The 26,506-nt window shown below is 40.4% G+C and overlaps 2 protein-coding genes across 3 annotated transcripts in view; one reads left to right on the forward strand and one right to left on the reverse strand.

Moving 5' to 3' along the window:
* Positions 1-15,604, reverse strand: part of dock1 (dedicator of cytokinesis 1) — a 168,131-nt gene extending 152,527 nt beyond the window's left edge. Inside the window, exon 1 of one of the 2 annotated variants that reach the window (XM_035664062.1) lies at positions 15,396-15,604. In XM_035664062.1, the coding sequence (XP_035519955.1) occupies positions 15,396-15,438 (43 nt within the window). In that variant the 5' untranslated portion in view covers positions 15,439-15,604. The remainder of the gene's footprint in view (positions 1-15,395) is intronic. The other variant, XM_035664070.1, reaches the window with a different exon arrangement.
* Positions 15,605-22,502: 6,898 nt separating this feature from the next.
* Positions 22,503-26,506, forward strand: part of cunh10orf90 (chromosome unknown C10orf90 homolog) — a 5,176-nt gene continuing 1,172 nt past the window's right edge. Inside the window, exons 1-2 of the mRNA XM_035669348.1 lie at positions 22,503-22,653; positions 24,321-25,653. Of these exons, the coding sequence (XP_035525241.1) occupies positions 24,870-25,653 (784 nt within the window). The 5' untranslated portion in view covers positions 22,503-22,653; positions 24,321-24,869. The remainder of the gene's footprint in view (positions 22,654-24,320; positions 25,654-26,506) is intronic.

Here is a 26,506-nt window from a genome sequence, read left to right on the forward strand (position 1 = left end):
GATGAAGGAGGGGTGGGAAAAAGGGAGGAAAGTGAAGTGCATACAAAAAAAAACACTCATTTGAAAGAGACTGAGCCTCTTGATGTTTTGTATAAAGTCCCTGTGGGCCGTAAGCATCCAAAGAGAGCCAGCCCGGAAATCCCAGACAAGAGGATCCTCTAGGAGGAAAACGGCAGAGCGGAGCGTGAGGCAGCTCTCAGACTGGTTGGGCTGGGCTTTTTGAGCAGCCAAACTGGCAGAAAATCTTGCAATGTCTAGAAGCAGGTATGACGTCAAGGGCCCTGTGCGGCCACGAACAACACACCTCTGCAGCAATTCAGTCTGGCCGGAGTGACAGGACTCCAAGCTCAACTACTACAGCATGGAAGTCAACGTGCAAGTGAGTGAGAGTGTTACCCCCTTCGAACTAAAGAAGGAACCAGGAACCTTGAATATCCAACTGGTGTAGCAGCGCACATTGGCATCTGTCACTGGTATCAGCTCCTTTGCTTTTAGCTATTGTTTGTAAGAGCCTGCAGGTCTAATTGCCTCCTAAAAGTAGTATCTGGTGGTGTTGCTGCCCCACCTATACTGTAGCACTGTACTGTATACTGTAGCAATATGTAAAACTGTTCAGCAAATCCTGACATTTAAATTCTATTCATTGCATTCACAGAAGCGACACTGACATATGTCAATATGACATGTCACCTGATCTGAAAACCGAGAATGATAATGTGTAGATTATTTGGTACACAATTAATTAACGTCGTGCATTGTGCATTTTGTGCAAGGACAAACAAAGACACGACAAAAACATCCCAGACAGCCCTTTATGAAACGGACAGGGAAAGACAGAGTGCAATCACGTATGACATAGAAAGAATTGTGGACCGTGTGAATATAATAATACAGTAATTACTGAGCAAGGAATAGGAATTTAATACAGTGTTTAACTTGGAATGAGGAGGAGTTCAATAAGCACACGGAGGACTGAGAACGCGGTTTTCCAGGCAGCAGGATTGAATAGAGGATGATTATTACACTCCAGCTGCACTATAGGTCTCCAAGGAAAGACGGAGAAGTCAGCAAAGAGGGGTTACACACGCCTACAAACACACACACACACAATTCTCTAAAGGATATATCTGACTGTAGATGACTAATCAGACTGACTGACTGAAGAGATTTTGCATTTTAAATGATATACCTCTTACTACTTAAGGGCATGAGACTACATGACTATACTGACCATATAAATCTTTCATTTAATGGCAAAGCTCATTTTGAAGCATCACCGATTTCAATGGCAAAATTTCACATACAGTACAGGACATTCTGTGAATTCTTCCTGTAAGGGGTTTGGTCCGGGGTCATGTCCATTTACGTGCAAAATGTTTTTAAATGAGCCTTTAGATGCCGTGATGCTTTAGAGGACATGACTGGAGTAGGAAACAAGCGTACCCTTGTCTGGCATCAACCTAGTGTAGTCATTTGTATGGGACAAATGTGAGCTGAGTGAGATGCTGTTGCAGGTGTTAACTGCGTTGTCCTGATGAGCCCTGCTGGTGGCGAGACGGGGCTGGCTACAGCGCACTCTGCTGCAGAGACGACTGCTATTCTTCAGGGATCTGCCAAGTGCTCTTACTGCAACGGGAGGAACATAGGGGGCTTGTACCAACTTGTTACCGCAGCAGCCCATGTTCAAATCCCGCCCGGGCTCTTTGCTATATGTCATCTCCTCTCTCTCCCACGCCTTTCCTGTCTCTCTCTATTGTCACTATCCAAATCAATCATATAAAACCATTGGTGGGAATATGAATTGCATCACCCATGTGCATGTGTGTCCTCCAAACTCCACAGGGTACCTTTAATATTTAAGTTCCGATCCAATTCTCGATATATTCTGATTCTTACATTTTTCCAGCTCGAGCACTATATCCAGATAAATGGCTACCCGAGTGTTATTCAGGGGAACTGATGGCCCGGAGGTTAAGGTGTCAACCACAAACCTCAAGGTCCCTGGGGACCTTTGTTGCGTGTCATTCCCCATCTCTTTCTCTCCTCATTTCCTGTCGTCTCACTGCTGTCAACTCTATAATGAAAGGTCAAACTAAAATTCCTATTGCAGTTAGCAAGAGCCCAAGAAGTCTTTAAATGTCTTTTTTTGAATGACCAAAAACCCCAAAATATTTAATTTGAAATGATATCTTTGATATTCTCTAAACTGACTAACTTTTTTATTGTTCACCAGCTATGGCTGATTCTGTTTTTCAATTAACAAAGATACATTTTGTTGTCTATAAAATGTCAGAAAAGAGTGAAAAAATCCCATTTTACCTTTCAAATGTCTTGTTTTGCCCCAAAAGATATTCAGTTTACTACAATTTATGACAAACAAAAGTGTCATAAACTCACATATAAAAAGGTGTAACCAATAAACGTTTGGCATTTAATCTTAAAAATGACTATACATTTAAATGACGATTGAAATTATCCGCATAGTTGCAGCTGAATTTTCTGCCCATTAACTAATAGAGTAATCGTTTCAGCATGAATCCCAACCTATTGTGACATGGCGATACTTGCACACACAGGCTTTTATGTGTTTCTGGGGGTGGTAAGTGTGTCAAGGCTGTCAATTAATCAAACTGAGTGTAAACAAAACTCTTCAGCAGAAGATAACTGTATGAATAAACTCTCAGTTAACAGGTGTCCCTGTAGCACAATAGTTGACAAGACAAAAGGGGAATTCAAGTATCAGCAAAATACTTGATACTTGCGAGCCATGATTCGGAACTAAGAAGAATCTGATAAATCTAAGAATAATTCAAGGACGGGGAAATTACAATAACACCAATTTTCCCTAATTATTTTCTACTCATAAGAAATGAAGATCATTTAAAACAACAAAGTATAAGAAATGAGATATGTTATTAAAATTACACAGCAATAAATGTAGGTCTTCTGGGTATTGGCTTGAGATATTGCAATATTATTACTGCTATTATTATATTAGGCAGTGGCATGCTCAGTGCAGACGGACAATCGACGATAAAGCATGTTTGTAACACTCAGACGGAGAAAGAGCTTTGTCAGTGACGTACAAGGCGGGGAACACATGATAATTAATTTCAAGTCCCTCTCTAATAGGGTTTAACAAGAGGTTTAGGCATTCACACAGAAGCCTGATGGTTCTAATTTAGAGGCAAACGCTGACAGTGAACCCAGGATTGTGAAATACCAACAAAATCACCCTTTTTCCTCTTCAACCAATTATATACAACAGCCTTTTAGCTTTATCTGCAGTTGGAAAGTGGAGATAATGCTATTGTTATTAACCTGAAATTAATACGACAGCAACTGAGCTGCGAGAGAGGAAAGCCCCAGGTCTCTCTCTCGCTCTCACTCTCTCTTTCTGTCACTAGTAGGACCAGATTTTCTCTTGCCCCTGACTGGAAACAAGCAGGAAATACCACTTGAGATATTACTGTATCACAATAGATGGGGCCTTTCCAGTAGGCCAGAAGGAAATACTGATACTTTTCATGACTACAGGAAGAAATTAACAATACCTCTGTTAAAAAAGAAAAGATAAGGTAAACAGAGAAACAGAACACTGTAAAAACAGCAGAGGAAGTAGGCGGGTTTGGGGGCACAAAGAGAGACGTAAGGTGAAAGGAGGAGGAGGAGGAGCAGGTGGAGAAAACTACAACGTGCCAGATCTAGATGCCAACAGCAGTAATACCTTTTGGCAGAACTTCCTGCCATGAGCCCAGCTCCAACACAGGCCTCGGGGTACAATCTAACGCAGGCCGATAACTCAGCTTCCATTGCCTCTGCAGAGCCTTTAATTGAAAATCATCTTCGCAATACAACAGGGAGAGAGAGAAGACCCCAGCTCATTACAGAGCACTGAGCAAAGCTTTTCACGCAGAGTTTCGCACACAGTGGTCTCTGGTGTTATTTGTGGTGGTACATGAGTATCTGCACTGGCTCTGCAAAGCAAACCTTTCTGCACTTTGCACACACATCTCATGAGCCTTAGAAGGAATAACACTTTCTCTTTGACTCAATGATTTAACAGGCAGATAGACTTAAAATAATTATGACAATAATATTCAAGACTTGAGCGCAGGCTGAATTTGCATGTTTCAATTTTTAACCACATTAATATCATAAATGTTAACTGCATATTTTGTTAAACAATGGGAACAGATCACAGGGTTGTATTTAGTCCATCTATATACCAATACACAGCATGGGGAAGTAAACTGGCAGAATCTACACAGATTAGCCTTTTGCACAGCAAGAAGTAGCTAATTATTTCCTGCCCTGTGTTACATCTCTTGTGATACGAATGCTAATGAGTGCATAATTGCCTTCAAATATTTGAAGAAACTCTGCAATTGACTCAGCAAGTTTACTTTGAAACCTCTTTGGTGGCACTTTGCCAAAAATGTTACTTCACTGACAAGCACATGATAAAGTACTTGACCTTCATCAGGTGGTATCTGCTGCATCTAGTAGCCGCACGCAGAGCAAACCAGACGTATTCAACAGGAAATGCCTGGGTCCTGTTGTTCCACATGCCATTATTTATAATCATAAGGCTGAGGTTTTGTTCGACTAAAGCAGAAGTCACACTGTCAGTGATGAGAGATTAGCATGGCATCAATACACTCAAATGTCCTACAGAAAAAAGAAGAAGGTCGGTAAGATCAGTAACGATGTGTGGAGCAGCCGTGACTGCAGGCAAGCTTTCCTAACTGCCGACATCAAACTGTCAAACAGGCTTAAAAGCACAGACAGGCATTCTTGCACAGTGAGGAACATTCAAAAGACAACTGGTGAATGAGCAGTACAGCAGAGACCACCACACCAACACTTAGCTCCAATTTAGCTGAAGAAAACATTTTGTTAATGTTAGCTACGTGTACTTGCTCTACTTTAGGATCATGCACGCCTCTAAAATGTTTTGCGTTAAATTGCTGGAAAAGATGAAGGCAATTAATTTCCAGTATAATCCACTGAACCTCTTTGCCACCCACAGCAACTGGTTTAGTCACCCAGAGAAAACAAAGATCCAACAATTCATTTGGCCTTAACGCCCTAAGCTGTGGAAATTAACTACGACTTTGCTCTACTCGTGATTGCAAAGAAGTACATTTTGAAAGAGCATGTATTGTACCAGCCGCTGACAAAATCATCATTTGGCCTTTTGAAATACATGTTTTTATGAGTGGACCTTGGCCCTGCTACAGCACCAGAGCATGGTAGCGTGAGCCTAACTCCCGAATTAATGACCGTGTGCTGGCTGGATGGCTCCTAACAATTGCAAACGGACCTTGATTCCATCGCTTCTCAAACAAAGCAACAGTGTAATCAGTTCAGATGAATTGCCATTACTATACATCTGCAAAAACTTAAAAGAGGAAATAAAAAGCTGCATTTGGAATACTAATTTCCTCATTAAATTTAAAATGATTACCATCTTTACTACCCCATTAATTGTTTCATTTAACAATTGGAGTAGCACAGACCAGGTGTGAACACCCGGGAAACAATTTGCAGTCTACAGCAAAACCAAACAGTATGCATGTAATGATGTATTTATAGGATAGGGTCTTATGTTGCTGCAGAGCCTCATTTATTTGTTTACTTTCAGTTTCTCGTAGGTTACGTGCCTGGTCGAGGTTGTGGCTGTGGTTTCACAAATGTCAGTTGCATGTTTCATTTCAGTAACAGGAGAGACATTTCTAATCATTACTTCTGAAACGTGCATGACTCTAGTGTTCTGGTAATCAACTTAAGCACATACATGATCCTTCGTTCGATTATCATATATTTGAATCATGATCCATATATAGTATAGGATTTTGTGCCCATTGCTCTTTAAATGAGATGGGACAATAAATACACATGAAGCTCAAAGGAAGTCTACAAATAGTCTCTAGTTTACATTACAAATATTATCATTGCAACAAGCACTGATTGGTCTTCATCAGCTGGACTGTATACTTTACTGCAAAAGACCTCCTTGAATGTGGTGTTGACAACCTATGTTGAGTTTTTATGCCAGTTCAGTAGAAGTGAAACCATTAGTCGTTATACAGAAAAACATCTTTTGATAATGAATTACTAATTTTAATCATTGCTCGTTGTTTTCTTTGTCTTATCTGAGACACTGAATATTTCAGTTTTGGTCAGAACTAACAAGACATTTGAAGAGGACACCCTGGGCTTTATGAAAGTGTAATTGCCATTGTCCACATTTTATGGATCAAAATGAATTGAGAAAGTAATCAGCAGACTAATTGATCATGAAAATAATTAGTAGCTGTATATGTGTATTACTTTAATTGACCTAGTTCTATCAGCATACACATGTGATGGCCAGATGAAAATTCATTTCATGTCTTCACAATTTGTCTTCTTTTTCTTTCTTTTTCTTTAAACAAAAGGACACTGAGGTGTCAGCTACAGAAGTGAGATGACTTCATCTAAATCCCTAAAGGTTGATCACAGAGTAGAACTGCCACTCACTGAAATCTCAAACTGCCTCCAGGGCCCACCAACATCTGAGCTGCAAGGCTCTGACTTTATCAAGTATTTAGCCAGCCAGACACACAAACACACACACACACACAAACACACAAAAGGCCATTTCATCAAATGCCAGCCGTACTGAAAGGCTGTCTCTTGCTGCACGTGGCAGTCCAAAGCCCGTCTGCGACCACAATCAATGACTGACAACTCCATTACAAGTCCCCAAAACAACCCATGGGACATTTTAAAGGTGACAAATGCAACATTAATACGGACTGCGGCTGATATTAACGTTGACATTTTTATAACCCGAATACCCTCAGAGTTGTTGAGCCCTATGATTATATATGAGCATCTGGGATTAAAAGACTCAAAACCAATACACAATAATGACTGGAAAACATAACTCTAGGGAAGTTTACTTAGGAAAAATAAATATGTTCAGTGGAGAATATGTTCCAGCTTATGGGACTTTAATAACAGCTTGCATGTTGATGCCTTTGGCAGTCCTCTTTTAAGTTATGCATGCACCCGGAGTCACACCTGCCAACTGCTTTCTCCTAGACTCTTTTGAGGTATTTGGGAAGTGAGTTTTCCCAGGGAGCCTGTCCTTTTAGCCCATGCTTGACCCACAGAAACAGACAGGTCGTCCAGTGTCAGCTCACCCACTGGCAGCCTGGCACAGCCTCAGCTCAGCTGCAAGCGCATCACTCTGGTAGAATAAACCCTCGGACAGAGCGGTCAGTTACACGTTGTTAAGAATACTCAATACAGACTGAGTTTACAGTCTCATATTCACTGCCAATTCTCTCCTCTAGTTCTTAATTCCCATTTATTAAAATTGTTTCCACAAAGCAATTGCACTGCTTATTCTGTCTTAAGCTTGTGTCTCCTAAGACGAAAAACACCAATTTAAGGAAATAAAATGCTCCCTGATGTTTATGGCTGACTAAAAGGACAAATAAAACATTAATTGTAATCCACATGGAGGATAAAGCCATGTTTGTATGAGCTAATGCTAATGTTGGTAATTCTACCAGGTCTTTCAAAACTGTTTTATAGTGGATGTGGGTCACTTCACTTGAACTTTGCAAACATTCTAATTATTGAATACACTCTTATGAAATATTTTATTAACCGTGAGGGGAAAAGATGACGAAAACATCACGTTCGTCACTTTTAGTACGGCTATTGTTCAGGCCATCATCTAATAATTAAACTGATCACGAGACGAGATACATCAGGATCAGAGAGGCTTACCATCTTGGCTAAACAATTTCCTGGTGGAAACGCTGTCAACAGCAATTTGTTCTTTTCTTAGTCCTTAGATACCTGCTGGCTACCCTGATTGAATGATTACTCCACTTACTCCTTCGGACTGGATTCACGCACAATGTTCAATTCTGGTGGTGACTATCATTTTAGATGGAACTCTTCAGATGTTAAACTAAGCTGAAGTTTATTAACCATACGAACCAGCGACTGATATAATATGACAGTTGAAAGGCGCTTATTTATTAATTTCATCCAGCAGAATCTAAATGATGTAATAACACACGTCTAAATCAGTGACCTTTGTCTCACATTGCCGTGTTACACACCATTAGCCATCTGTCAAGCTAGCAAAGGCAGCACAGCGGGAATCTTTTCAGACAATGCACAAGCTGCTTGGCAAGTCTACAATCAATAGTGAGGGTACCAGAGACCGCCCGGCCTGCGTAGCCGAGCCATACAAAACGTCCCATATCAATCAGTCACACATACAGCACTATACATTATCAACCTAGATGTGTGCGTTTGTGTGTCCTTTTCTCTTTGTGTCTCGCTGAAGGAACATCACGAGCCGCTGTAATGGTCATAGAGGTCCCCACACCCTCACCCCTACTTACCCCTACCCCTACCTCACCCGTATGTCAACTTTCACTATAAATACACTCTGTAAAGTCACCAAAGGCAATCTATGACGTGGAGAAAGATCTTGTGAAACGTGTAGGCTACATACCAATGATAACATTTGTCAGCACCAACCGGCCTCTCCAGACGATACAGTAAAAACAAAAACAGCTGAGAACAGGAATGGGGACAAACAGAAATGAGTCAACATCCTGTGAAACTATCATTCGTACCCTTTTGTAAGGACTGATTCATAACATTAAATGTTTTGCCCTCTCCAGATTTACTTGTTCTTTGTCATAGAAGCAGCTCCAAAAAAGGTTAAACATTCTAGCTTTGTAAAAACTGTGGTTAGAATTACTGGCTGACTTGCACTATAATTAGTAGTTAAGAGGAAAATTATATTTTCACCAAGGTTAACTTGTTCACAACCGCTTCATTTTCTTTTACCCTCCTTCTCACCTCAACCTTTCGGATGACAGCGACACTTAAACAAGATGTAGAAGTGTTCCAGCTTTGTCTCAGTGGTGAGCCAAGAAGGAATAGTGTGGAACCACTTAGCTATGCACTGATTAAATAGGCCAGCTGTCATTTGTCTTAGCCACCATCTCACAGCAAGCCATTGGGAGCTGTACTATTAGAATTGCCTCACCAAGCAGCGCGACCCATAGTTAATATATAATTCCCTTTCAGAATGAATAATAGCAAAGTCATCCTGACCTCCAAAGAGAGAAGATGAGGATGATGGCCAAAGTTTTGACTAAGACTTAAAAACAGTGTCTAATGAATGCTGAGACAATGAAGGGTAGATAATCACAGTACTTGAATCTCTAAATATCTTCTGTGCAAAAAGGCTTAGTATACTCATATCAAAACTGGGTATGAACCTTAAAGTTTAGCACACAGCTAGCTCAAATTGTGATCTAATTGACACATAACGTGTGACACTGCATTTAAAATAAGTCAAGTTTCTACAGAGTTTGCTGATGTTTTGTTTACAGCTCTGTAGGGCAGCTCACTAAGTGCAGCACAGTTCTATTAAATGGGGGGGGAAAACTTGAGCAGGATGAGATCCCAGAGTGAGGGTGTATCCAGCATTCTGCACACAGACAAAAACAAATAATCCAACACCATGATGCACAAACTCATAATATTGGCAATAATGGGGTTAGCTTAGTCTTCAGGCTCCAGGTGATTGTTCAAGAGAGTTGCACACTTTTTAGTCAGTTCTTGATAAAAAATAATAAAAAACCTCCTAGATTATTGTTGCCAAAAATAACCACACACATATTGGTTACCACACCAAAGGAAGATTGTGCGAGACAAAAAAAAATGAACATATGACACCGTAGCTCTGTGCATCCTTTAATTTGATCGCCTCCCCCTTGCTGCAAAACACAAGCAATTTCTGGGTGCACAGTTTTATTTATGAGCAAAGGTGTTCGGCTGATCATAAACACCACCTGGCTGCAACACAGACCAAACAAAGATGAAACTGTTTGTTACCCTTCTGACAAGACGAAAAAAAATCACCCCTCTTCTGCTTGTCCCCACAGCATCTCCTTCCTTCTCCTGACTCCTTCCTATTAATCAGCTGCTTTATTCCACTCTAGTAAAAGCACTCCGTCTCAGATGTTGTCAGCTCAGCCTTTCTCCTCGGGACAAAGTTTAAACATAGGCAGAGAGAGAAATCAGGTGCCTTGTTCTAAAACTCAACTGTGTAGTTAATATTTCTGAATGCTTTGTTATGTCAAAATTAATAGCGGCGCTATCTGGCAGGGGGTGCTGCAATGACAGGAGCCACACTTTTCATATTTATTAAAACTTTAAAACAGACGTGAGACAAGGCAATTTCTCAGTGAAATGCAATGAAAATAGCTCCTAGCATATAAAACCAAGAAGTAAACTGATAAAAGGGAATGACTCAAACTTCACCCCCTCCCATATTTTACACCAAATAGCTTCAACACAGGCTATAAGAGAGGTGTAAAATGCGAGGCAGGGAGTTTAAAACACATGGTTAGAATTTATGTAGTAACCGAGACTGCGTTTTAATTGTGACCATATTGTTAGCTTACTGCACTTGTGGGTGGGAGATGGTTTTCTTGGGTGCAGGGTGGGGGCTTCACAAATTACTTACGGCCTCAGTCAAGAGACAAAGCGACTGCGTCTCTATTTACTGCTCCCAATGTGTCACTCACCACTAACCTGTTCTATATTAGAGCCGTCTAGGCTTGTCAGCCCTGTTGGCCTGCAGTCTGCCACACACACCAGTTTAAAAATATGAATCATAGCCACACCAGAGCTATCGTTTAGAGCTCTGTGTGTTGTAGGTGTGTGTCCAATTGTCGTTTTAGATAAGCTGCCACTCTGTGATCTGACCTACAGGAAGCAGCATTTCCTTACTGGCCAAACCTGCAACTGAAAGCCAAGGGGGAAAAATTAAACGTCTAAATGTTTTTTGAACGATCACAGCATTTTCTATGTTCTGAGTTTGTATTATGTTAGATTACCTAAAGCTGAATTAAAAAGGTAGACGCATTATGCAGTGGAAAATGACATGCAATGGCAGCACATGCTCCCAAAGGTAATTTGTGCTTAAGTCTCAACAGTGATGTGTAGATCCAGTAAATAGTTATGTTGCTTAGTGTTCCCCTGGTTTGCTTTCTAGAACCAAGACTCTCTGAAGTCTCTCTTAAGGAACAGCAACATACTGATGAAACAGAATTAATGAGACAACACTTTAAATTAGCATCAAAAAGTATTTCTGGCTAATTCATCACAGAACCAAGAGATGCTAAAAAACATTTCCCCGAGGCCCTGTTAAATCACTTTTGAGATGCCACAAGAATAAGTAGGCTTCAAAACTCCTGATCCCTTTGATTTATGCCAGGCTGGTTGGCATTTGACAAGAAAAAGAACTGTGTAATGAAATTAGCTCCAGGTCGAGAGAGATATGATTTTAACATTTCTTTGACGAATGGATCGCCTTACTCCTCTTTTATGATATGATTACGGGTCAAAGAATGATACCAAAACCTCAACTTCCATTTGAAAATAGTCAGTAATTCTTACTGCGTGTGAGCGTCTCGTGAATGTCGATGGATTCTGTCAATTCACCCGATCAGCTGAGTTAAATCCGTGCTGATGGGCAGCATTCTGAACATGCTGGTGGAACTGAAGACATTGTTTGGAGGAGGAAGTCGAGCTAATGCCTCGGGGTATTAATTATCCTCAAAAACCATGTAAAAAGCAATAACATTTTGTTGCCTGTAGTGGTATAAGGAGGATTCCAGATGCATTAGGAACATGGGTTTCCAAAATCAAGTCAAGGGGCTCACATACCAAACCTTGTTCAATGGGAACAGGTTTTTCCAACACGAGACAAATTCAGATCCTTTATGTAAGTAAAGGTACTCCAGTTCAAGTAAGGAAAAATTAAATAAAAGTACAGAAGTATCAGCAAAAATATGAGTAGAAGTACTCAAAAGACCAGGACTCAATGGAGGACAAAGACACAGCGGGTTCAGGCAGGGACAGGAGAGCCATGAATCGGGTGAGGAGCAAGTTAAGGAAGTTAATTTGTGAGCAACTGTTAACTTTATACATCATCCATCATGTTGATAAGTTAGAGAGTATTTGTTTTTGTGAAGTGGGAAGTTATGTATTCTGACTTTTGAACAGTGGGACTTGTTTGACGTTGTACTGTGTAGAAAAGAATAAACTAAAGGTTCAAACTCCCTGCTGGTTGTTCATTCAGAATCATTACCGCTTTATCCATTAGCATTTAACAGGATGTTGTTGAAATAGATATATATGTATTTAAATAATTCAATTAATATCTTAACTAACTAATAACTTTTGGTTGACTAGGTAAATCTTAAGTTGGAAGCAGCCCTTATTGACTTATTTTTGCTGCTGATGCGCACGTACGATGTTGTTGAATGTTTTCACATTCATCTGCTGAAAGTGGAAAGTTTCTCTGCCCTCACTAAAAATTGGACTTTAAGGGGCGGGGCCTATGAGCATGATTTGTGACATCACAGATTGTTTGGAAGTCAATTCTGATCCAATCTAAAACTTATACACTGAGAATGGACTTTACAGTCAAGTAAAAGACAGCTTGTGACGACAGGAAAACTTGAACTAAATTTGTATATTCATAGATTGTGGAGTTTTGAATGAGGTAGTCATTAGATAGAACCCTTTTAAGGATTTTAATGTGGAAATTATACTTTTTATGTGGAAAAAAACACAGCAGACTATTTGTATATGTCATAATACATGTCTGGAGGAGATCTTACGTTAATTTGAACTACTACATATACAAATGGAAAGTGCATTCTAACACTATAATCAAATTTGACATCATTATCATGTTTTCTAATGAAATTCTTTACCAGCAAAGTAAGTAACACAAGTAGTACAGCTGTAAAACAAGGGCAGTGAAATATAACGTATATTTATAAAAGCCTATAAAGCCTTTGACTAGTGAAGTAGAAGTACAACCTAGCATAAAATGGAATCCCTCACATAAGTACAAGTACATAAAATTGTACTTAAAGAATCCCTGTTAAGTCTTAGACCTCTAGTAGCCCCTGTGTGTGGGTTTTTCTACAGGTTTTCACAACAAACATAAACAAAACGACTTCAAGCTAATAAACATAAATGTAAACTATGCTGGATTTAAAATACTGAAATACTTGCCACGTTTGTTAGATTGTGATTCACACTGAAGATTTAAAAGAATACTCCATACTTTCTGTTTTTGTATCAGTGCAAATTAAGCTGCTGTGCCTCTGTGACAATTTCCATGACAACGAACATAACCATACATTTTTCACAATTCAAAAATATCATTTATTTTTTTCACTTATTACGGTCACAAACCTAATATATTTTAATTTCTATTATTGGTTTTGTGTTGGAGATAGCTACTGTGCAAAGCCTTGCTTCCACAATCATCCAAATACTGCAATGTGAATTTGCTAGTACGATAACAAAGCCCTTTATTATTACTGCCATGCGCTGTGTATGAAGACAGCAGTATTTATTATTAACACTGCTGTGAAAAGACTAAAGTAGATGGTTTTCTTACATACACTAATAAAGCCATGGGGTCATTACGAGAGCAGTGAACGGTGTGACAAAACTTTTGCTGAAACAGAAATAGGTCCACGGTGAGTACTGCCAGCATAAGAGGTCTCACAGAGTGCTCATTAGTGCTTCTTGGTCAACACATAAAGTATTAAAAGTGCAATGGCTGTGCACCCCACCAATCGTCTGCAGCAGCGATGTGGCAGCTGCCTCTCTTTCTACTAATGACTCATCCACTCTCGCATTCAGGGAGCCCTGTGAGAATTTCCTCCAAGGTGTTTTGAAGAACGTCCGCTTTCAAGATCTCATGGATATTTGAGAATATGTCGAAGCAATCGTTAGCATCAGAATAGTATACTCTCCACACACACACACACAAAGCACACACCTATATAAAGTACACCCGACCATATATGCTCAAAAGACAAAGAGGCCTGGGCTGAAAAATAACAGAGCTCATTCGGAAGGTGTAGAGTGAGATGCCAATCAAAGCTTTGGTGTAACCTGCTGAACTCATCCATCAATCAGCATCAGCATCCCTCATATTGCTGCGAGCCCCCAGTCCCACTAATGGACGCAACTAAAAAAAAGGGGCTCGGCATGCATGTGGTGCGGTACATTACACGTGTAAAAATATATCTATTGTCACAAAAACACATGGAACTTTGCTACACTGCAGACTGAATAGGACTAGCGAGGGATCCCCAGGAAAATCAGGATTCGTTCCATTACACTATTATTTCAGGCATTCATGTATGAACACAGTGAGTGTGTTGCTCTCATATTTCACACTACCCATTATGAGTGCTTTCAAATTAAACAAGCTCTTCCCCAATACCTCCAATGAACCGTGCTTTAAAAAGGGTTTCTGGCTATCTTGCCTTTTTTTTTAAAATAAACAATCCATCTATTAGTCCAATTATACCGCTAAGAGAAATAATTAAAAAAAACCAATGTGTATTTTTTTGCTTTCAACACAGTTATTAAAAATGTATTTAAAAAAAAATTACATCTAATGCCAGCAGCACTAACAGACAGAATAAATGCATAAATGAAACCCTGTTGTTTAATGTCATTGCTAAATGAAATGAATTCATCACCTGAAGAAAAGTGCCTAGTTACACTATAAAAACATACAAACCTACGCTATAACTATATTGTACAAACTTTCAAAGCGATTAAAACATGCACTAAAAAAACAAATCTAATATAATTAATATTCATGTCAGCTATACAGTGGCGCACAGAGTATATGTTGGCCTTTTGGTACTTTTCTAATTGAACCCCTGCCTTGTAACTTCACCCACTTTTTTGTTGTTAAATAATCCCCTAAAAGAGAGAGAGTGGGAGCTGAACGGGACAGTGTGACGCCTGGTTTCTAACCCATTTTGAGGAAGTGATAATAAATACTAAAAAAAATAAAATAAATAAAAAGCTTCCCAACCCCCCCGCGCAGAAGACGAAGCAGTAAACACAAACAACCAACAAAAAACTAAACAGTTACAAGTAGCCAGATACCCAGCTAGTTAGTTTGTAGCGGAGGCCCCATAACACAGGAAACAGCGCTATAACTAGGCGCGCCTCTCAACAATTCCCAATCCACACACACACACACACAGTCCTCTTCCTCACAATAGACACACATTCCTTGTTTAGCGTTTCATGCAAAACTAGCTGACAAATCACCGACATATAACATTTGCATTCCCGCCGTTTAGGCAAACGCTATCTCGCGCACGGCCGTGTGAGAAACAATATAGCCGGGTCGCTTTTTCTAATCACAATCCTTCCCAAAAAACTTGTGCAATCTGAGAGCAGAGAGAGAGAGAGAGAGCTAGGACGAGCTAGCGATGGAGCATGCAAGTTTTCTTACGTACCAACGCCATACTTCTCCTTTTTGGTGGGCACCCAGCGAGACATTCTCAGTGTCGAGGCTTCCCCGAGTGGTCGTTTAAGCCCGTTTGAAAAGGTCCAGATGAGACCTGTTGTTGTTAATGTGGACTTTTTTTTTTTCAGTTTTCTCTGAGCTTTGGGGAGCTACTCCGAGCAGCCATTTTCCACCAGTGACAGGACGCTCCGCAAGGGGGAGGAAGGGATCACAAAGTTTTTCACCCTGTAGGCGTCCTGCTAAACTTCCACTGGAGGTTAACCCAGAGGCGGATACTTGTAGCCTTGTATGATTGATGATGTGTTGACTCTACATTCATCTGTAGCAGCATAGTATTAGAAATAGGCCTGTGAGTCCAACTGGTGATAAATAAAACGATGGGTGAACTATATGACCCTGGCCACATCCAATACATGAAAACAAACCTTTTAAAGTTATTTTCTTCACATAAATCACTTTTATAGTAAGCTAAATTAAAAATGTTAGGGTACTGTGAATATAAATAAAATTAATCCATATATGCTGCATATAGCCTATGAATGTGTATACATAAACTGCCTGCATAAAGTAATCTAGTACTTTAGCCATTCAGTCATTATGCCTTTGCAATGTTTGCATTTGTTGGTCATTGTTGCTTTTATGTCTACTACTTCTTTGTTTACCTTTACCTGTCTTTGTTCAGCTTTGTTGAGCTTGTTTTTAGCTGTAGGTTTATCTCTACCTTCCTGTAAATGGTTCTGTGTGTAATAATGATAACCAAAGTAAGCAATACTAATACTACTAATAGCTATGGTAAATACACACAGAGATATGGATAAGTCTGTATATGATTAAAAATAAGATGGATAAAGTACAATTAGGATAAAATTACTTTTTTTTTCTATACGGGCTGTTATGGACAATGAAGCAGTTGTTAGAAATTAAAATTCTTCTGCTTCACTTAACTTGAAATAAATAAATAATTAGTAAAGACCACACTAATTGCACGCATGCTGTTTCAACTTATTTTGAATTGTCATTAAACTTGCAGTATTACTGTTAATATACATGTTTCCTACAGTGACATTTTTTATGGTGTTACTCTTTCGCATATACAGAAGTTGTTCCCCTAAATTGGCTCAACCACAGAATTAGAATTCATGCGTTTTATCTCAATATTCTTTCTTTTTTGTGCTTAATGATGGAGATATATAGGCTCCTAGGAGCCTAAGTGAGGCTGTTATTCTGAGCAATGATGTGTTGAACTAATAAGAGTTGTTCCTTAGAGCTGCAGGTGCTAAATAAAAGACATCAGAATGATGCACCTGGTGCACGCATTTGAATCCACTCATCTTTATTCATCTTAATCTCAAATATCGCATCCTGTGGTTACATCCCATGTTTTTCGGGAAGTTTCTCAAACCTATGACCCCCTCCTTTGCTGTCTGCTTCCACTTGTCATGTTGGAAATTTACCAGCAGAGGGCGCTACGTCATTCAAACTTTTTCTCATACACAAGAAGGTCCTTTTTTTTAAAAAAAAACCCAATTGAGTTTTTGATTTGTTTTGATACTATCTCCCAGGCGGAGTAGACAAAAAGCAAATTCCTTTAAAGCATTGCATATTCCTTCTGCATGTAGCTCCTCAGTTTGATAAGGTGTCTTAAAGCAGGTCACAGCAATTGATATTTAAGATAACTCTGTCTTATCACTGTCTTTCAAAGACATTTGGAAAATGTTTTTTCACCCAGTGAGACTGAAGTTGCTTTGTAACACATCTAGGTACTGTTAATCCACTGAGGAACACTGAAATTCATTAAACATCAAAGCAACTGCTAATTCTTTTTTTTTTTTAGAAGAAGAAGTTGTATCTTTGCTCATCTGTGTTTAACTGCGTTAAAATACAATCTGAAGCGGAATCTTGCCTCCAGCTAGAGGCAAGTTTTTTCTGTCTTGTAAATACCCTTCACTCATGCATTGTGGGACATCATGTGGGTCACAGTTACTTATCCAAGAGGACACTGGCCCATTTTTAAGGCAGTCTTGCAAAAGTCACATGGCTTGAATAGAGGCTCGAGGATAGCAGTGCCTCATCATCAGCCACCAACCACGAGATCACAGGGAAGAGCAGAAACAGGGGGAATTCAACAAAGAGGATTTCTGAAGCAGTAAGTGACTCATGGAATAACATGGATAATCTGCTCATTAGTGACGCTTTATCATTTGTAAGGACGCCTGAATGTCAGGAAGTTTGATTAGTTCTTTTAAACATTGTGTGCGTCTGACTTACATAAACCCAAAATTAGACTGTTTCATAATTAAAAGGCTGAATGTTAATGATGTTCTTAGTCTAAATGGAGATCTTGTTACGTCATGAATTGCATCAACAAGTGTTTGTTTTTTCTTTAATCCCGCCCACCCCTTCTGTCTCTTGCCATCTCCCTCTCTGTATTGAATATTCAGCCCTTGTGCTCAGTAACTCTTTTGTTCACCAAAGCATCCCTCACATTGCTATATGCCTGACTGGAGACAGTACCCACTAGCACCTAGTTTATATCAAGACAGAGACTGTTTACTTCCTAGGCACTAAGGACTGAGGAGAGTTGGAAGCAAGTGAAAAAGGATGGTTTGTCAATAACTGGTAAGTTGTAGTATCAGCGAATCTGTAGAGTGGTGTTATGAAAGCAGGACATTGTAGTCTGTCATGAACTAGAATGATTTGCAGTTATTTGTCATTCTGAACTGTACTCTGATACCTTCTCATAACAGATCCGTAACAAAGATGACCTCCAGCATTCTGGTAGCTACTAATTCTTTGCAGTGCATTTCTGGCATGTCTCATGGTAACAAGTCCAATTGAGCCGGGGAATTCTCATTAATACCTCCACTGTAGAGGGCTTTTATTGTAGGCTGAAACCCTATAGCTGTGAGTGGTTACCTGAGCTCCAGAGGGATGACTCTCCGCAGGCCAGCTGCCCACCTACGAAGAGCTCCGGGCTGGAGGAGATCAGGAGATGAGTCCTATTGGGAAAGTTCAATAGCAGAGGGTGAGGTTTTGCCCCGTGTTTCTCGCCCCCCACGTCCACCTCGGCCCCAAAGTGCCATTGAAGGGGGCCAGCTGGATGGCTGGCTGGAGCACCTGCAGAGGATGCAGAGCGACCTTCTCAGAGCCCCAGTTCACAATCAGGTTCCAGCTTTTAATGATCGAACAACATCCATGCCTGCTCTCGACAAAGAGCCCACCGGACGTGCCTGGAGACAGCTGGGGTTTCCCTCCTTCAGCAGAGGTTCATCTTCATGTGATAGTCCCAGCCTGTGTGAAAGTTCGCTGGGCAGCCAGGAGTCCCTCCAAACTGGGTTTTTTTCTCCTCCAGACCACAGAGGAAACTGGGAGCGAGCTCATATCATGCAGGCCCCAGGGAAGGAGCAAGCTCAGCTCAGTTATCTTGCCCCAGTTAAAATTGGGTGGCTGCCTATCCAAAGAAGAGTGATGATGGCTGATGCTAGCAAACAAAGCCAGTGTTTGGACCACTCTGCTAGCCAGGTAAAACACTTAAAACACCCAACAAAGCTTTAAGTATATTCACATAGTTTTCTAACAGAGCATTTGCTGATTGAAGATACTCTAGAACTGGAATTCTGCAACTGTACTAACTAAATGTAAGCAACTCAGGTTATTTTGGTAGTTGTAGGCCTCCTTACTGTTATTTCGGAGCACTGAGAATTCTTGTCCCAGAGAAACCTCGTAGAACAGCTTTAGTGTCTGCTCTTTGGGGTATCAGCCTTTTAAAATAGGCCATTGCAAAGACGCTTGACTGATTTACCCTGGATTTGGCACTGACATCCTCTCAGGCTGTGTGTTTGTGATTCTTACATGTTAGTTAGACAGTGTAAGCTCTGCAAGTCTAAAGGTAAAGTGCTGTGTAATGGAGGTGATGGTGCGTATTGCCAAGCAAGGAAGACTAAAACACACACAGTGCCACAGAGAGCCATTTGTAGTCAAGTCTCAGTTACCCAGGGCTCCGGCATCCTTTGAAAACAGCTTACTCTGCAGGAACTCCACACATTCTCGAAAGGTTTACGACTCATTTGGAGCTCTAGATATAGAGTTTTGTGCCCTGAGAGGACGCATGTCAATGTACAGAGAAAATTCAATGGGAGTGTTACCCAGTGAACTGATAATAAGACTTTAAAATCGATAAGTTGCTGTGCTGTACCAGAGATTTGACTGAACTGATTCAAAAAGCACATCCCTTCCCTTGTGACTCTTAACTGAAAAAAAAATAATTATGTGAAGTCAGTGTTGAGATTTGGGGATTTTCACCACAGTAGTTTAAATCAAAGGTTGGTTTAACTGATATTTATGAATTATAGTTCTGAGAAATGATGTCTAAAGGAGTAGTTAAAAACAAGTTTTGGCCAAATACACGCTTTCTTTGCCAAGAGTTAGATGTGGAGATCCATAACACTCTCAAGGCTGCATATCAAGCTACTGGCTGCATATCAAGCTAGCTTAAATGAGCACAAAGACTGGAAAGAACGGGAAACAGTTAGCCTAACTTTTTTACATTTAAATTTAAACAACAGATTACGTGTTAATTAGTGAGCATTAGAGGTGATTCATACAAACATAGAGTAATATGTGATATCAATCTTCCCATCTAACTTTCAGAAAATGAATAAGCGTTTGTCTCAAAAAGAATTATTTTAAATATATCTATTTCTACCAAACAAAAAACTTTTTCAGGCCAGACAATACTGATGCAAAGGTACTTTTTTAAATGTGAAATCAAGTCTTCTAATTTTGTTTACAGATGAAATTGAAACAACCCATCACTCCAACATTTCAAAAGAATCGGGCAACAGCCAACAGGACCCAGGGTATGTAACATACAACTTGCTCTATCAGTTTACAATCACTTGTATAACAACAGAGTTTTTTCAGTTAAGCATAGTAAAAAAAAAATTTGCTAGTATGCTCATTATGTTATACCTTGAAGCAATACAAGAAACCAGATTTAAAAACTCTCTTGCACAACAGAAAATTCCCTGAAACACACAAAGGTTCCATTTCAGTTGATTTTTAGTGCCTGATCAGTGCTAGAACAAATATGGCCACAGGGTAACTGCAGAGGCCACGTTAGCCAGAGGGAGAACAACAGCTTATTTCAGGGCTGACTTGCCACACGGTTTACCTGCCTCTAATCAGCTCCTTGCAGCAGTGTTGCCCCTGTCCTCTTTCGAACACTCCACACTGACTGGATGATCACTTTAAACAACACCCCCAAAAGCAAAGTCAATTTCAAGTACAACTGGTCCTGACTGTTATGCCACAGTGTACTGCAGTATTGCAGGTAAAGGAAATAGGCACTATTAGGCTTGAAAAGGGTGATGGAAGGAGATGAGGGAAGCAGAGGGATAAGGAGAGATGCAGGCTGATTGGAGAAGGAGCCCTGTTAATCTTTGAACATGGCAGCCCCACGTTCTCTGGGTTTGATCTGAGGTTTGATCTTCCAACCATGTCCTTGTTTATACATAGATTATCCTGGCAAAGCTAAGGCTGCTTGTCGAAATCAGAGCAATCCATCCATGGCAGCAAGGAACTTTGATAGGAAGGTGTTTTAAGAACCATAAACCTTATTAATATCATACACTGTTGGTTAAAAGCTACAGGCACAGGCTGTACTGACACATTGAAAGGTATAATCATGGTAGACTGTTATTAAATATCATTTTCCATATGGTCTATAATATAATTGTTGAAGCATATGTTATATAAGCATCATTATGTGCTTTTGACACATACTATTTCTGGTGAGGATTTCTCTTATAAATTATAAATAAATGATAAATCTCTTGCCAGTCAATAAAATTGGCCATAAATATTCATATTTTTAGTTATTTCAGTCTGAATAATAATAAATTGCAGGTGCACATAAACAAATTGGCCATGGCTGAAATCCCAAAAATGAGTTGAAGAAAGATGATCAACAAGAAACTAAAATCTTTATGCAGGACTGCATCCAAATATGCCTTGTTTTGATGCGAGTTGCTTTTGCTCAGCTGTCAGTACATTTAAATCCATAATTCCAACTGTGAAAACTAAATGAAAGAAAATTAGAAATTCCAACCACAATTATTCCAACAAGAATTGACTCGGTTACACTCCAGCTAGCAAATTATCCCACCTCTTTTCTATCCCTTTTTCCTCTCTTTCTGGTTGTTGCTGGCAACCCTTGCAGAAGTACTTTTAATCAGACTTGAGGTCTCATTGCAGACACTTAGTGATCTCTGCCTCCATAAAAGTCACATTTTACAAACTTAAAATGGCCTGATGTTAATGAGCAAATGATAATAAAATTGGATCTTGTGCTCCAAGGGCCTTCATGTTTAGACAAGCTGGCCAATTTTCCCCCTGCTCACACTTACTATTTAGATAAAACTCATGAGGATGAGGAATAAATTGGGCGGGTGGAGACTTCAGATGGTATTTGCCATATGGTCTTGCTTCTTTATTTTCCTCTGGGATATTAAGGTCAGCTGTTGAGTCAGAAAAAAGGTTATTTGAGCTCTGGAGGTAATGAGAGAAGCTCTTTCAGGGGGTCCATACGTTGGCATCTGGCCCTTTATAGAGAAATAAATGAGACGTATAGTGATGACAGCAGGTGGAACAATGTGTCAGAAAGAGTAGAGTCCTTTATGGTGCCCCTAAAGACAATTTATTTATTTTTTTTCAGCTGTAATCACATTTGCAAAGTGGTGCAATTTTCACCTTGTCTCTTGTTTTCTCCCTTAAAATGAAAAAACACCATGGATTATCCACACAGCATTCAAGGGTTATCCCAAAGTGAGAGCCAGTCACCATGGTAACAGCAGCAGGTGTAAATGCAGCCAGGCAGGCAGTCATGGGGGGAACAGAGTATCAGTCAGGGCTGAGAGGCAGACCAGTCAAGTTGCTCTGTCTCCTGATGTAGCAGAGAAGTGGCTCCGGGGTGGTGCTAAATTCACTTTGCTGTGCCAACGTCAATTATTGACAGTGTCAACATTGCCATACAGTCAGGGGAATGCCTAACTTCTGTGTGTGTGTGTGTGTGTGTGTAAAAGAGAAAGAGAGAGAGAGAAAGTGTCATGTCTTGTGGGGAATGTGTCAGTGGATTTGTTTTGCCTTGATACATAGATGAAGAGGTGGAGAGCAGTCGCACCAGTCCGAGCGCTTTGGGTGTGAGGACGTGGCAGACACCTGATCAAGACTCTCCCATTACTAAACAGGTAACTGATAACACCTCTAGTATGATTGCTATTGTACACTGAGCTCAGGATAAACCAGAAGATAACGCTATAATGGTAGAATATTATGATATATGTTACGAATATTATGTATGTGTCTGTTAAGCACATAGTATGTCTGTGTTTTTGATACTTAGGCCACTTTCTAACCATGATAGATTTAGTGTTTCAGGGTTGGGCCTCATTTATAAACACTTTTTGTGTTGAAAATAGTCTAAACTACCAAATAGTCTAAACTACCAAACTACTTTCTTCTATTGCACATACAATAGAAGAAAGTTTTTCATTTTGACTTAATTTAGTTTAGTCCTGGACTCCTGAACACATTCTGACCCCTCATTTATGTGACGAGAGAGTCTCATTTACAGTACATGAAGATATACCAAAAATTTATCAGTTATGTTGCAAGCCATCCCTTTTAAAACCTGAGGGAAATGAGACTAATTTATGATAGAGCAGTCCAAGGGATGAAAGATGAAAAACTTCAACTGAAATTTAAATATAGAAAAGAAAAGCTATTCTATGGAACTTGAAAGAGTGGCTTAACAAATCAGAGAAAAACATATAAGGTCAAAGCCTCTCCAAACAATGCCTCGTCTGAATGCAGAACAGTCACTGAAAAAAAAAGAAATGACTTGTGATCAACACAAAAGCAACTGGCTGATGTCAGACCTCTTTGCTTTGTGGACCATTATCAGCACAGATGTCAGTGTCTGTGTGCTCTCTGCTGCAGCAACGTTTAGCCAATGCAAAATTAGACATTTTGTACAGATGACAAACTAGTCTAATTGTTGCCTTATACAAAATTTAAATGGACTAAATTCCTGCCACCTTAATGACTACTGGCATTATAAATTTGATCATAATTTGAGAAATGTATTAGTGGACTAAAGTAAGTATATATAAAAGAGATAACAAACTATTTACCACTCTAAGTACTTTGTTGACAGCTACAATGTGTGAGGTAAAACATGGTCAGAGCTTGTTGAAATTCCTCAAACATAAGTACAAATCTCATACTTGTTTAGAAGTGATTACTGCCATGGTTTATGCAACATTGATAAAGGAAGGATCATGGAGGTTTGTCTCACCATAAACCTGCAGGCAACAGGGAAATATCAGCTTTTCTCCATGCTCCATAAACACCATAAGAATCCTCTAGCCTAAGGACCAGAATTATTATTTTTTTTGCTTTTTTGCTTCTCAGTTTCTATTGAGGATAGAGTCTCATTGTGATTCTGTGAGGGATAAGTCACACTGTGTGCTGGCTTTGCCTGCTGCTGCTTCCATTGCTACTGGGGCATTCACTGTGTCAAGCATAGGGCGAGTCATCTGACTAAAGAACAAACAGCAAAGCCCTGAAGAAAGACAAGACAGCTGACCTGCTATTGAAATGTAGTATTAGAGAGATGTCATACTGTCAATATCTTATACCGTATTAAATTCGGTTATGCTCAATTTTCTGCATTTGCTTCTTGAAAACAGGAGCTCAAATTGGTAAGACGAATGTATAGCATGTGTTGTATTGTGTTGATTAATGACAAAACATTTAGCAAGAGACATTAGCAACAACAGGAGGGTAGGATGGGGTTTCCATGCATAATTAAGGATATTTATCACAAAGAATCTCTTTTATCCACACGATGTAGGTGCCAGAAAAACAAAGCTTTCCAGTTAACGAAGGGGACAGATCTGTAGCCTGGCAAACTCTGAGAAGAGGCTGGAACACCAACAGGGGGTCAGCTTTCCCTGGAGGCAGTGAGTCCAACGATCTCCCCACAGGGACCAGCTCAAACCCCAACAGGAAGTCCCTTCTGTTGAAAACAACCAGCATAGAGCCCCTTAAGAATAGTCTACGTCGAACAACTTCTGCTGATCCCTGCAAACCACACACTCTGCTGCAAGGGACAAACAGCACAGAGACATATAAGTCATATACTCCTTTGCATAGGACAACCAGTGTTCAGCCTATAAAGGCAACAGCCCCACTGTGCAGAACAAACAGCAGCTCACATCCCTCGCACATACAGACAAGCTCTGCTGTGACTACAATCATCCCTCAGAACAAAGCCGGCTTCTCCTCCATCACCATCTCCTCCAGGAAAGTGACCAGATCGGCCAGTTTACCTGGCGCCAACAACCGCAACCACTCTTCCCAGTCAAGTGAATCCCCTTCGCCACCACTATCCCACCAGACCATGGACCCAAACTCCAGGCAGGTTACAGTGCAGAGGAAGGCCACTATAGTCAAAGTGACCGAGCAAAGGGTGATGTCCAGCCCCAGCACAAAAAGGGCGGGGATCCCACCAGCTAGCAATGCTTTGGACACAGTGGTCCACAGAAGAAAGGCTACCATCATCAAAGTGACAGAACACAGGGAGAGCTACAGTCCAGCCAAAGTAGGATCTGGGATGAGGCACCCAGAGTACAGACACAGCTACACAGATGGAGTGTACAAAGAAAACAGCATGTGGGGTCATGGAAACCATTCACAACACAATGCAGCACCTTCGTATCACCATCTGGACTCAAACTCTGCTGTAGCACCAAATACATCCACTTCAGATGCAGAAAAAAATGGTGGAACACTACACAGGTCCACACTGAGTCTTTTTGTAAGCACCCCCCCTGCTATTACAGCACCCGCTCCCTCAGAGGTTTCCCTGAGGGCTGTTGGACGGAGATCGGACAGACCGGGCAGACCAGTGAGCTGCTATGGCAATGTGTTTGGACACACTGAACCAAGCAAGGAGAATGTGACACAACCAGCTGCCAGGAAATGGAGCTTTGCGCTTCCACAAGAGACCAGTATCAACCCTGGGAACTCCGACAGTAGTTTCATCAGCCCTCGAACAGCAGTGGAAGAAGCAGGTCAGCTAGTGGCAGACACCCTTAAGCCAAACGGAGGCGGGAAAGAAATAGTGCCACCAGAGAATGCAGAGAGGAGAGCGTCCCCCTGTCTAACTCTCATCAAGGCCCCGGGTAGGTTCCTCTGTCCCACTCTGACAGTCTTCTTGTCAGCACACAGCCTCCCCTTGTCTCTGATCTCCATTTTCAAAGGATGGCACTGTCTAAATATACATTTCCTTTGTACCATTTGTGTGTTCTAGCTTGAAGTTATTACACACACTTCAGCGTTCTGCGCCTGAAGTTTGATATTGTCTTTAACCTTTGATGTCTTATTGATAGTCATAATGAGATTGTATTGAGATGATTCCTTTATCTGCTGCCTTGAGTGCAATTGACACTCATGCCAGATATCTGCGCCGATGTCAAATGGCATTGAATAGTATCAGAGGCCCCATTGGCACCTACAGGCTCTCATTTTCACCTTCTTTTATTTTCCCACGCATCTCTTTGCATGTATAATCTATTCTAGTCCCCCTTTTCACTGACAGCACAGGCGAGGAAGAGAAATCACAAGCTGCTAAACATGGTGAAAATAAGGTATTAGGATGTGTTAAATCAGTTTTGACATTCAGATCCTGCAAGGCAGCTATTGCATCCAGTCTCACAAAGTTATCTATTTACTTGATTGGGTTGAGACTCGGTTTTTGGTTATGGTTTGACTTAGGTTAAGGTTAGAGAGGTTAAGGTTAATGAGTTGAGTTTGACATTTTGAAAAATGCACTTTTCTTACCGAGAGTTAGATGAGAAGATCAACACCTCTTTCACATCTGTCTGTTGAATATGAGGTTACAGCCATGGTTAGCTTAGCTTAGCATAAAGACAAGAAATGGGGGAACAGCTATTGTGCTAACAGCACATTATATCTCATTTGTTTAGCCCAAAATAAAAATAGGACTATTTTTGGTTTTACAGGGGGTTATGTGCT

Source organism: Morone saxatilis, unplaced genomic scaffold (assembly GCF_004916995.1).
Source record: "Morone saxatilis isolate NCDOM2014 unplaced genomic scaffold, NCSU_SB_2.0 Contig1, whole genome shotgun sequence".
NCBI lineage: Eukaryota > Metazoa > Chordata > Actinopteri > Moronidae > Morone > Morone saxatilis.